This window comes from Condylura cristata, unplaced genomic scaffold, assembly GCF_000260355.1.
Source record: "Condylura cristata isolate star-nosed mole 26May11 unplaced genomic scaffold, ConCri1.0 scaffold00013, whole genome shotgun sequence".
NCBI classification, from domain to species: domain Eukaryota; kingdom Metazoa; phylum Chordata; class Mammalia; order Eulipotyphla; family Talpidae; genus Condylura; species Condylura cristata.
The window spans coordinates 7,668,645-7,681,817 of NW_004567114.1; the positions used below are offsets into that span (position 1 = coordinate 7,668,645).

The following is a 13,173-nucleotide window of genomic DNA, read 5'->3' on the forward strand; positions in this document are numbered from 1 at the left end:
GGCCGGCTGTATCCGGGAGTAGGCCCCGCGTCTCACACAGGTCTGGAGCCAGAGTCTGCAGACGTTTGTTGACTGACTGAACGAGCTGGCGGAGGCCCAGAGACTCAGCTAAGTCCGGGAGCCCTGCGGCTTCATGTGAGCTGTCTGTTTTGTTTTCTGCTGTTCTCCTGGCCCTATGACAGTGCTGGCATGGAGCAGATGTGTATTTGCAATCAATGCTGAGGACTCGGACACGAATGGCCCAGATCTGGTGAAGGAAACAGAAGTATTAGCAGACAACCGCCACTCAAAGGGTAGGTCTCGTCAGAGGGACAAGCCCAGGGGCCACCGGGCCATAGGTGAGGGCTACCTGGCCAGACTAGGAAGTCAGGGGAGGCTTCCTGGAGGAAGTGGGTGCTGAAGAGTGCAGGGGAGTTCGAACAGACCAGTTCTACCGGGAATGATATTCCTGGGGTAGGTCGCAGAAGCAGGAGGTGTGGGGTCATTCTGGATGTGATACAGAGGTAGAAATACCGGAAATGAAGGATGGTGGGAGGCGGGGCGTGAGCAGGCTGAGAAGGCAGAGGCCAAGGCCTTTCGCAGGAAGTGTTGGGGGTTTCCGGACCCTCGCTGGAAAGGGGCACAGGCTGTGAATGGCTGCCTGGGCAGAGCTCGGCCCCTTCAGAAAAGGAGATGCCATTTTCAAAAAGGCTTTTATTAAATTCTCCCACAGAGTTTCTTGCACAATCGCCACCTCCTGGGCTGTGTCCAGCGAGCCCGACCTAGTCAGGGCTGCTCTGTGGGGGCGGCTCGGTCTGTCCATGGAGCTGCCCATCGGGCATGCTGTGTGTTCCAGGTGTGTCGGGGGGACCCCTTGGAACTGTGCACTGGTAGCTGAGGGCAGGCTCCGGAGCAAGGATGGGGACCCATCTCCTCGACACATACCCGGAGATACCCCTGGGGGGTCCCACACACCCCAGCCCCACTCTGGGAGCTCAGGGGGGTAGCTGTGGCCAGGTATGGGAAATCAGGCCTCTGGGAAAGGCTGAAATGGGGCAGGCCGAGGGGAGAGGGTGGCCAGCACAGCGGGTGGTGAACAGGGGTGACCTGTAGCTCGGGGAGCAGCTGTCTGGAGGGCCTCTTCCCTCGGAGCCTGGGTTCCCTTTCTCAGGGAGCACTTGGCCTCTTCAGGCCAGGACGCCAGGAAGCAAGCCGGGCCACCGCCTCGTGCGTGCGGGTGTTACCATCACCCTGCCGTGTGGGCTGGGCCGGCTCGGACTGCATGCTGCCCCTGCGCCAGCCACAGAGGGGGTGGGGGGATGGGGTGGGCGACGAGGGGGAGCCCAGTCTCGCCTGGCCCATCAGGGCGTCAGCCAGCGTCCTCACAGGAAGTTGGGCTCCCTCACTACCAGGCAGGGCGGCCCCCCGCCGCCCCCGCCGTCCATGGGCCGGTACACGAAGTGGAAGTCGCGCTTCGGTTCGGTCCGCAGCAGGTAGCCCTTGATGCGGTGGGGCAGCGCCTCGTCCGCCAGCTGGAAGCAGCGCCCGTCCACCAGCACGAAGAGCCGGTGGTCCTGGGGTTGCGCCACCTCGAACTTCTCTGCGCACTGGGCGCACAGCGCCTCGGCCAACGTGTCCGCCCGCGACGCCAGCGTCCGCGCCTGCTGCTCGGGCTCCAGGTACGACACGCAGATGAAATCCTGCGGGGAGAGAGGGAGCGGGCTCGGGGTCACCGGGGGTGGGGTGGGGGGCAGGGGAGGGGCCCGAGCGGGCGTCGGGTCTCCGCACCCCAACGGTGGAGGTTTGGAGCGGGTGAGGCGCTAAGTGGCCGTGGACGAGTCCCGCGCACTTCCCGTACCCCACGCTCCTCTCGGTCTGGCGGGGCTTGCAGAAGCGACGGTGAGGCAGAGTCCCTGGGGGCTGGATCCCTGGGGCTGAGGGGTCCGACTCGGTAGCAGCCTTGGCAACTAGGCGAGCGCGCCCCCTGGCGGCCAGACCGCGGCTGGTTGTCGGTTTGCCACCCCCTGGCGGGCGTCTCTGCCTCCCCGAGTCCCCCTGCACCCCAGGTGCAGTGCTGGGCATCACCGACGGCGGCATCAATAACACCTGAGGAGTAGCCCCCGCCCCTGCACCCCACGGACCAGCTGGGGCTGCCTAACGCAGGTGGAGTAGTTCAGCCCTAACGGCGGGAAGAGCCTGGGGGCTCCCGGGAGGAGCAGGCAAGCAGGGAAGGGAAGAGCTAGGTGAGCTAGGTGGGCGAGCGGGAAGCGGTGCCTGCGGGGCTGGGCCTGGGGCACCTGCACACGCAGCCGGCGCGCGGAGGCGCTGCCCCACCAGCTCCCGAGGGAGGGTCAGGCCTGGAAGGCGCCTCGCCAGGCTTTGAATCCGCCCCCACTCACTGTGTGACTTGGACCTCTCTGAGCCTCTATTTCGACAGTAGGGGACTTTGCCAGTCCTCACACCTTGGTTTCGAGGAAACGTGTTAAAGTAGCTCAAAGAAACAGCGCCTTCTCCCTCAAGCCCGTTGAGGACAGGTAGGAAATGGTGTGCGCGGCTGCCCCCTTGTGGAAGCATGGTGACAGCACAGCTGACGATGGCCGCAGCGGGGAGGACAGGGGCGCTAGCAGTCGCTAGAATCGCCCCTTCTTCCTGCAAGGCGAGAGCCCAGTCTCCCCCTGTCTCCTGCTTAGGCCTCACAAGTGCCCTTTGCACCTGCTGAGAATTCTAACTCTGAGCTTTCACTGCGGGAGAAGTGAGTTAGGGCATGGGGTGCAGCGGAGGCACTGGGAGGAATGGACTGTGGTGCCCGCCCCACACCCCGCAAATGAGACTGAGGAGGCTCCTTTCCCCATCTCTGAGCTCTTCCTTGAGCATTGCCTCCCCAGTGGCGGGCTGTCCGTCTCCCAGAAGCCCTACCTGGCTGAGCCCTGGGACCCTGAAGGGTGCAAGCGAGAAGTAAGGAGTTCCCGCTCAGGCGTGACCCAGGAGTGCCCAGATGCCCAGAGTTGGTGGGGAGACAGGTATCCTGGAGGAGGCGGGAGCTGACTCGCACCCACATATGCTGGCTTATACTGGCTTCAGAAAATCAATTGTGGATATTTCTCAATTCCCAAGTTCAATGAAGCCAAGTTAGTAGCCTGATACTGGCCACAGTGAGGATATCTATACTATGGAAATTGACAGAAGTGAAACATCTAAAATGTTATCCAGCTGTCACTGACTACAGAGCAGAGGGAACACGGGACCTACACCAGCAGCCCCAGAACAGGCGCTGGTATTATGGCCAGGGCTCACCTGGCCCAGTCCACCTGTGCTGGCAGAAGACCCGAGTCCCCGAGTGGCAGGCAGGATCTCGAGCCTTCAAGGCCTGGGCTCAGCCATCTTGAAAGCCAACAGTGGGGCTCAGGCCCAGTGTGTGCTGGGTCCCGGTGGGCGTGCGTCTCCATAGCTGATTACAGCTCCAGACGCTGCCGGCTCACTGCCCTCTGTTCTGCGCATGCCCGAGTCCAGCTTCCTCCGGGATCCGGCTCGGGTCCCTGAGTCCTGTCTGCAAAGGCACAGCTGCAGGCATGGATGTACATATGGGGGTGACATGGGCGCCACACGGGGAAGCGCAGCAGGAAGCAGAGGAAGGTTCAAGGCCCATGCAAGCCACAGGCGACCAGGCGCTGGTGACGTGAAGGAAGACTTGTCAGGGAAGCAGTGGCAGCCAGTGAAGAAGGGGAGACACGCCAGTCTGGGCAGAATGAGTCAGCATGTTCTGGAATTGGGGGTAGCCTGACGATGTATTCTGGGGTGCGAGGGGCGATGGGAGTGTGGAGGACACAGGCCATCAGTGCCTGGAAACTGAGTCTGTGTAGAGGTGGGGAGGGACAGGTGGCTGGATTGGAGGGGGCAGACCAGGGGAAGGAGGACTCTTGGCAGCCGCTGCACTTGTCCAGGGACCAAAGGTCAAGGCTGTGTGTGGATCAGGCCCCCTACCCGCACCCCCAAGCTTGGCCTGCAATGACTTATAGGTCTATCTCCAGCCCTACCTGTGTACCAAGACAGTAGGTGCTAAGGATGCTTGGAAAAAAGCCTCTTTCCTCCACCTCGTGGTGTCTGCCCAGCCACGGAAAGCTGGTGATACTTTGAGGCCCCCTGTGTGGAACCCAGCGCACATCTGGGCACGCACTGGCAGGCAGGAGCTGGTGTCCGCGCCGCCGGCGTGGGCCAGTGGGTGGCAGGTCCCTGCACCCGCAGGCAGAGCCGAGGTGTCTGGGTTCCGGGAGCCGCCCACCCGCAGGCCCCAGCCGCACCTGCACGGAGGAGCGGGAGGCCCGCGCCTTGTTGAGCGTGCGCCGGCGCTCCCAGCGGTGGATGGAGTCCTGCACCTCCACGCTCAGCTGCCGGGTCACCGTGATCTTGTCGTAGTTCTTGATGTGCTCCAGGGCGCCGTAGGTGGTGGTCAGATAGTAGGAACCTGCGGGGTCGGACAGTCAGAACCTGCGTGGAGGCGGCGCTCAGAGAGCCCCGCCCCTCGCCCAAGCTCCACCCACCGCCACGGCCGAGCCCCGCCCCCGCCCGCCGGGTTGCACCGGAAAAGCCCGGATCCCGCAAAGCCCACTCCGGGCTCCTCTGTAAGCCGCAGTCAAACTCAGTTGCAAAAGGAAGGTTTAATTTTCAAGAGAGTTTTAAAATTTGGAGGCTCTATAAGAAGTTGATGTAGATGGGGGGGAGGTGCGGCCGGGAGACCTGGGTGGGCGGAGCCTTCTCACTGTAGACACACGAACCTCCCCCCTCCAGAGCAATTTTAAAAGATGTAGGGAGCATTTTAATTGAGGTTATACTGTTACACACATTTAAATAAACATTTGAGGTAAGCGAAGGGCTGAATGGCTCATTTCTCATTTAAGAACCCTTTAATTAATTCACACGAATTCTTCATATCTGGTGTTTCCTAAAGTAATGTAAGTTTTGAGATGCTCCAGGCTGCAAAATTGACGTGCGGTTTTAAGCTAAAAGTCAGGTAAGGACACACATAGGTCACCCGTCCCACCTGTTAGGGCCTTGTGGAGGTACGTGGCTGAAAGTCTGGGTCTCACCCCCACACCCCCCTTTTCCCAACCCTTTTTGAGCCAAGACTGTGGTAATGAGGTCATAATGCTAGTGACCACCCAAATCCCATCGGGCCATCTTCTCTTCCTAAACAACCGAACTTTACTTTTTTGGGACTGATGGGGGATGGAGTAACATCTACAAGCTGCTGGTCTGCTCTGGGTACAGGCAGGAGACCCGGCTCTGATGACCTAGTTTAGATATAAGTGGAAGTCTCTGGATGGAAACTTCAGGAAAGCCTTTTGAAAGGGACAGTCTCAGCTGGTCTATCCCTCTGGGTTTTTGCCCAGCCTCAGCCCCAGCCCCCTTCCTCCTGCCTGAAATATCGAGGTGAGCCTGGAGTAACAGCAGCCCTCTGTGATCAGAGGTGACAAGCACACAGAGTGATGGGAAGAGTTGGGCCCACAGTTTCCCAGTGGTGGGGTTAAAACTGCCCTCATTATCAGCGCTCACCTCAGAATTTCTTGATGTAAGAGACATACCAGTTCCCACTCTGATTACATCGTTATTAGTTACAAATAGAAGTAACTACAAATAGAAGTTATTTGTAGCCTGAAGCACCCCTAACCTCTATGTTGGGTGGATGATGCTGCCTAATAGACCTGCAGGTCCCAGCAGAGGAGAAGCCGGCACCCTAGCCAGGGTGGGTGGGGAGGAAGATGAGGGGCTGAGAGCCATGGGTCACCCACAGTCATGCAGAAAGCAGTGTAGGAAGGAGTTTTTTTGTTTGTTTGTTTGTTTTGTTTTAATAAGTATGTCAAGGTTGACATGAGACAAGAGCCACTAAACTGGTCTGCGTCTCCCTTTCCAGCTGAGCTCAAAGCCCGCCTGCTCCAGGAAACCTTCTGTGTACTCCACCTTGCTGTTGGGGAGCAGTGGCCTCTTTGGGGTACTCCAAGGTGGTTTCCACCAGCTCCCCCACGAGTAAGAGTGCAGTGTGCAGAAACATATTCCGTTTTGGAGTCAGAGAGCAGGGTCCAGCTGTAGCCCTTCAGCAGCCAGCCCTGTGACGTCTGGCGAGTTACTGACCTCTCTGCCTCAGTTTCCTCTCTGCAAACCCCACCCCCTCTCCGCCATATTGTCGTGACGAACATCATAAGGTGTATTGCTTCTTTCTTGTGAGTGACTTATGGAGGCTAGGTGATCCAGGGGAGGTGCTCTGGAGGCTTCTCACCTTCTCTGGTGAAGGGAAGAACCCCCACAGAGACCGTCCCTGCCTCAGCCCCCTTGTGGACCACTCCCCTCCCGGAGACAGCCGCTCACACGGGCCCATGCAGTGCCTGCAGTGACCGTTAGGTGGCAGGCGACCCCGCTCACGGCGCCTGTGGGAGCCCGCTTTTCTCTTCCAAGCAAAGACTCGCTGCCTGTTGAGGCTTGAGCCCTGTAGAGCCAGCTGTCAGCTGAGGGGAAAGGGAAGTGAGCAGGAGCCCATGAGGGAGTTCTTCAGGGCTTGTCCTAGGAAACGGGGTGCTCAGGGTTTGGACAGGAATCCAGCCCCACTCAGTGCCTGGGCTGGAAACTCCTTACCTCCCACTTCCACCCATTCTTTTCCCCTCAGGCTGGCAACACCATGGGAGACAGGTCCATGCTGCCTCTGCCACACCCTCACCCCGCAGTGCTTCCGTGTGCCTGTGCAGGGCTGGGGAGACCTGGGAGGCTTGAGGTGGAGGCCCCAAAGTGTGGGGTCCATTCACTCTCACAAGACTGTCAGACTTGCCTGTCTTGCCCCGTCCTGAAGTCAGTGTCTGCACAACATAGGGGCTCACTGAGTAGCTGCTTGGTGGATGGGCGAATGAGTGAGTGGAGGGATGGAGGGGTGGGTACGAGGGTAGTGGAAGGGGGGATGGGCGAGCAGACTGATGAATGTGTAGGCAGATGGCTGGGCAAGTCGATGGACAGGTAGAAGAATGACTGGTTGGATGGAGAGATGATGGGTGGGTATGTGGGTTGACGGGTGGGCGGATGGATGGGTGCATGACTGAGTAGGGAGTAGCTGGGGGTGGAGAGGTGGCTGGGTGGGTAGGTGGGGGCTGGATGTACCGGGTAACAGAAAACCAGAGCAATCACCCTCGACCGCTTCTGAATTCCCACACCCTCCGGAAGGCAGGTTGTCCAGACGGCCTAACTAATGAGGAAAAAAGAACACTGGAGGCCCCAGAGCACAAGACAAAGTTCTATGTGGCAGCAAACTTTGTGCCTTTACACGCTCCCGGGGCCTTCCAGCACTCACAGCCACGCCGAACTGTCACCCCAGAGGCTGACACAAGCTGAACAGATGCAAAGAGGATCCGCTTATCTCATGAACCACAAGCCCAAAGGGGACGAGGGCCGAGTTCTCTCCATCCTTCGAGGGTGTTGTTTCCACCTGAAGGCTCACGCTGCCTCAGAGCCAATATCTGGGCTGGCTGCACCTTTAGGATTCTTGGTGGAGGAGGCTGAGGCTGAGTGGGTGGGAGGAAGTGGTGGGAAGGAGGAAAGGAAAGGGGAAGGGAAACCAAAGGGAGGTGGAGCAGACACACCCATGCCGTCATCCTCCTGGCAGCCCTGGGCCCATAATTAACTTCCTCCCACTGACTGAAGCCCCGGGCTGGGGTGGGGGCCTGGTGCTGAGAACCCTCGGGGCTGCTGCCTGCCACTGCCCTGCAGTCCCTCTGTGAAGGAGCCTCCTGCGTCACAATCAGACTAGCTCCAGTTCATCTTTCAACGCTCAGCCCAGGCGGGTGTCCCCTTCTCCAGGAAGCCTTCCCCGGTGGCACAGCCGGGACAATGTTCTCCTGTCCCCGCTGGATTTTCCACCACCCAGCACTTGTCAAGCAGCAGTGACCTGGTCTCCTCACTGGCCCCGCTCTCCTTTAGTCTGTGAGTTCCCGCGGCAGTGGCCGCACACCTGCAGACACTCCCAGAGGCAGCCGAATAACACGTGGGTCTCCTGGGCAGGTTCCCCGGGTTCAGTGGGGTCTGGCATCTGAGTGGTGCCCTCTGGGCTGCCCAGCACGCCAGGTGGGTGAAGGCAGGCATGGGCCTGGGCTGGTGACTCACCCTCCCCCAGCTGCAGGGCGGGGTCCATGAGCTCCATCATGTACTCCACGTTGAGGAGCATCTCAGAGAGGTTGCTTCGGGCCAGCACATACATGAGCACAGGCAGGAAATCGTCGGCCCCGTAGGGCTTTCCTGGGAGGAGGAAAGAGGGAGACCGGTGGTGAGTTTGGGAGTGCGGGGCTGCCTTGGGAGCTGGCCCCAAGCTGGGGAAGGGGCCAGGTGGTCACCCCACAGAGGGCGACCTTCCCGCTTTCTCATGACTCCCGAATAGCATGACCCGGCCATCCGCCTTCTCTGGGAAGCTCGAGATGCAGTTGGGATTCAGGGGGGCAGGTCTCGGCCCCTCCCTTTCCAGCTCCCCTCTGCTGTGTGCCTGACAGTCAGTTTCACATCACACAGACACACTTAGAGGCAGCTGAAAACAGGGGGGTTTCCTGGGAAGTTTCCCTGTGCCCCTTCCCCTAGCCAGTTCGGACAGGAAGCCCTCCCTCCACTGAAGGCACCAGGCTGGACACCCTTCCACCTTAATTCTTTGGGTTTCCTGTAGTGGAAACTTCTGCAGGGAACACAGTTCCTGCTCCTGGAGAGGGAGGTGCACCCTGGGCTCAGCTCACTGGGCGCTAATAGTGGAGACAGGAGCCCGCTTCGCGGGACAGAGGCAGGTGGCAGGGGGGTCTCTAAGATGGAACAAAGGACCAACCGGCAACGCAAAACCCAGCTGGGACCCAGAGGGGAGAATTCCACAGAGACAGGCCAGGCCCTGGATTCCCTGGGTTGGCATACTGGTGTGCAGGGCCTGGGAGAATAAACCTTGGGCTGAGCCCCTTTGCACAGTGGGAAGGGCCGTGCAGGCTCCGTGTGGCCCTCTTCCACTTCTTAGTAAAGGGAAGCCAGAGCTCCCAGAAAGGATTCCAGACTCTGGGGGATGTTACCAGGCCTGGGCGTGGGGAGCCCAGAAGAGCGGGACCAGAGCTGTGGCCTTTTGTGTGCTGGGTTAGCCCAAACACAGGCCAAGCAATGTATCATTCTTTCCAAGTGTCTTTCTACTTGATGTTTTATACAATACCTAGGCGATGACGGGAAAATTCACAAGATAAAACAATAAGGTCTAAATGACAATGTGAACATATATATACATGATCTGTGGTGTTGCATACTTTAAGAACGGTAAAAACACAAATAAGCAAGAACCCACACTTCTTAGTGCCACAAATGAGGCTTTGAGTTTCCTGGTGGCCAAGGTGAAGGGGAAAATACAACTACAGCCTTCTCATTATCTAGGAGAAAAAAATATACCTGTTTCTTGGGGGAGCCAAATAGTACTTCCAACCCCTAAGGTTAAAATAAAACTTTCACATGGGGGATTCACTGGGGGGACACGATTGGCAAGTCCCTGCATATACATGGGGCACACGTCTTCTTAGTGGTTCCCATTGCCTGGCTTCCCATGGGGCAGAGGCCAAGCATTTCCAGGGGAGCGCAGCAAGCTTCATGGTTAACAATGTCTGTGCTTATCTTAGAATGTTATATGACCCACACTGCTAAAGAAAGAACTGAGGTGAGGCGCTCAGATGACTATTTCGTCTGTACACATCAAAGGCGAGAGAGGCCTTGGTGGCGAGCTGGGCCTCCGACCTTGGGCCTGGGTTCCCATTCACTAGCTCTGACCCTAAGAGGTCTCTCTAACCTTGGCACAGAGCTGGGACAGTGACATGAACTTTGAGGAGTAAATGAAATGATGTGTGTGGTTTTAGCACTGTGTTGGGGCCTGAGTGTGTCTTCCTATCCACATCAAGACATCCTCTCATTTTGAACCAAGTAGGAAAAGAGCTTGACTCGCCACCACAGCAAGGTTGTATATAAACCCGGGGTCGCCTCATGTGGGCCCTGGCAGCCTGCGGGTGGAAATGACTACTGCACAATAATACAGGGCCATAAAACAGAGGCCTGTCTTTGCTTCAGCTGTTGCTATTTTGTTCCTCAGAGATCTTTTTGTTCTGTTTTTTATTTTTTAAAACATTGCATTAAAGTGCTACTTCATCTGACCACTCGACTCCACACCTCCGCCCAGTTCCCGACTGCGAGAGTGAAAACCTGCTCACACAGACTTGTGCACAGTTATTCACTGCAGCGTCAGGCAGAGTGGCCAAAAGGCAGAAAAGGCCAGAATGTTCATCAGCTGGTGAATGGATTGGTAAAATATGGTCTATCCATACAAGGAAACACTGTTGATTTAAAAAAAAAAAAATGGGTTGAACATAGCACTGTGAAGCTAGCAGCAGCCGCTTCGGCGCGAGTTTGATCCTGGCCAGGGAGGTGACCGACATGGCGCGGCAGACCTCTCCTGGCCCGCCCGCTGCTCCCCTTAGCAATACACTCTGTCAATCTGCCTGTTCTGCTCCCTACTCTGTCTCTGGGAAATCCTCTCACCGCCTCTGCACCTCTCACCTGTACCCCATTTCTGCATAAATAAATGCATCTTAAAAATACATTAAACAAAAGAAAAGAGAGAGACCACCTTGTCGAAAGTATATGATTTCACTTCTAGTGAAATGCCCATAGGGAGAGAAACAGATGTGTGGGTGCCCCACACTGAGGGAGGCAGGGCCGGGGCTGATTATACAGTGGGTATGGTGTTCCTTTTGCAGCAAAAAAATACTCTGGGATAAAAATAGTTTTGGCCACATAGTTTTCTGAATGTTCTAAGAATGACTGAATTGGTTTGAAAAATGTGCCCATGCATATAACGTAGTGACTAGTTTATATATATTTACATGTGTGTAATACATATGATGCACTTCTAAGTACTTATGCTAATTACTGAGGCTTGGGGCATCCCCTTAAGTTTTGCATCTGAGGCGGAGGTCTTACCCCACCCACATCTGGTGGTGCAGGCACACTGAGCACTGTGGCTGGCACAGGAGGGTGCTGGGTAAAGGGCGGCAGGGACGAGCGGGCATCGGCGTGGAGCCGTGCACAGAGCGAGACAGGCAGAGTCAGCGCAGGCCCCTGCCCTCGGCCCCTCTCAGCCAGGCCAGGGACTGTGACTTTGGGGTCAAAGCCCCAAGGAGGCCGGTACCCTTTGGCTGCTCAGCTATGCTATCCAGTGGCCCTCCTCCCTCATGGTCCAGTCTCTGTTTTCAGAGCTGACTTGCATCGGGACAAAGTCATCCAACAGAAAGACCACATTTCCCAGCTCCCCTTGGGGCCAAATAGCTAAGTTCTGGCTTTGGGAGTGGGGGGTGGAGACGGGGCCAGGGAACTGAGGTGTTCAGCTTTCTAGGAAGAAATATTGAGGAAGGCAGAGCAACGAAAGAGGGGGAGCCTGGGTCTCTGAGGACCTGGGAGGGGAGTGGTGTCGCCCCCTCCTGCGTTGGGAGGTGAGAGTGAAACAAATCCAGGTTTTTAAACTCTTAGATGTTAGCAGCACTAAGCTGTATCCTCAAGTCTGCAGAAGGTGAGCTGTGGGTCCCGGTGAGAGGTTCCCAGTGCGAGTCAGGACACCTGCTTGTTCACTCATGCTTAACCCAAATCTGACCCTGTGCCCAGACCCTGAGATCTGACTTTTCTGGATTCTATAGGGGCCTGGAAATCCAAGTGGAAGAAAGGATATGAAAGAGCTTAGAAAGGAGATGACAGCTCAGTGTGAATCCAGCAGCCCCTCTGAGGAGACTTGCTGCTCCCTGCCTGCGCCTGGGCAGGCCGGCACCTGTTGGGGCTCTGGGTCATACCCCAAGGAGCGGGCAAAGGACGTGAAGTGGACACGCTCGTGGGCACAGAGCAGGCCAGTGGCTCCCCGCTGCCTCATCTGTGGACCCCTGGATGCAGCCTGCACCGGGGACCTCCTCGCGTTTGTCTATGGAACACCTGCTTCTGCACACACACACCTGCTTAATGTTCCCTGGGACAATGTGGCTGGTGCCATGGGGGGGGGCCCCCTCCCCCTTCCTACCCCCAACAGCCTGCAGGGCTCTCAAGAGAACAGAATGAAAAAAGGACTGAAGGTGATTCAGAACCAGAAAAGTGCTGTGGAAATGTGAGCTGTTTCGGCACCTACGATCTGCTTTCTCCAGGGCCTCAGTCTTTCCCCTGTGACGTGACAGCTGAAGCCACAGGCTGGAGTGCAGCCACACTTGTCCTCCACGCTGTGTGGCCCGGGGCGGGGCTGAACCTCTCTGAGCCTGCCTCTAGCGACACGTGCGGACAGTCACCGGCTGCGCTTGGGTTTGGTGAGAAGTCTGCGCAGTGACACACAGGGAGGCTTCCACTGAGAAAGGAGACTCCCTTTTGTTCGCTGTGCTCTGAGGCTGAGTATTTGTTTCAAGGCTCCCGTTCCCCTCCTTGCACGGAATCAGAGCATTTTGGAGACTGCCTTCCCAAAAACCTTTATGCGCCTGAGACACAACTACAGACTCCCTGCGGAAACCTGACTTTGTGCTCAGGGATGTTTTCTGTGTTGATGATTTAATGATTAGAACCCTGGAGGTTCTCCCCTGGTTTGATCGTGGTTTAGGGAACAAGGCGAGTCTAACAACATCAGGCTGTTGGGGCCGCTCCTGACATCTGGCCAGGGAGGCTGCTAAACACCTGCAAAATGCACAGGATTATGCACCCCCACAATACAGAATTATTGGCTCCAAAGTGTCTCTAGTGCCAAGGGTGACCCTGACAGTGATGCTCAGCCAGGCAGTCCAGCCGGGGCCCAGGTCTGAGGGCTGGCGACAGGAGGGAAGGAGCCTCCTGCCCTTGGCTTTGTAGCTCACAGGTGAGGAAAGTCCTATGGCCTCTTTTTGTTCACCTGAAATTCTTCTCGAGAATCTGGTTTGACCTCCTGAGGAAGGGCTTTGGGGCCCAGCTCCTTGGGTCTCATCACACTGTGTTTGCCACAGGCTCCCACAATCCTAAGCCTGTGCTTCCAACTACCCCTGAACTCACCCTCAGTACATAGAGCATCTAGGACCAAGGTACACAGGAAGTGTGAGGATAGGTGGACAGACGGATGACACACAGTGGAGGGATGCATGGACGGATGGATGGATGGGTGGGTGGGTGAGTGGG

The 13,173-nt window shown here is 57.2% G+C and overlaps 1 protein-coding gene across 1 annotated transcript in view; it reads right to left on the minus strand.

Annotated features, from left to right (window-relative positions):
• Positions 1-678: 678 nt before the first annotated feature.
• The window catches only part of RIN3 (Ras and Rab interactor 3), a 75,744-nt gene continuing 63,249 nt past the window's right edge, over positions 679-13,173 (minus strand). Inside the window, exons 8-10 of the mRNA XM_012724618.1 lie at positions 8,116-8,247; positions 4,278-4,441; positions 679-1,679 (exon numbers count right to left, since the gene is read on the minus strand). Of these exons, the coding sequence (XP_012580072.1) occupies positions 1,362-1,679; positions 4,278-4,441; positions 8,116-8,247 (614 nt within the window). The 3' untranslated portion in view covers positions 679-1,361. The remainder of the gene's footprint in view (positions 1,680-4,277; positions 4,442-8,115; positions 8,248-13,173) is intronic.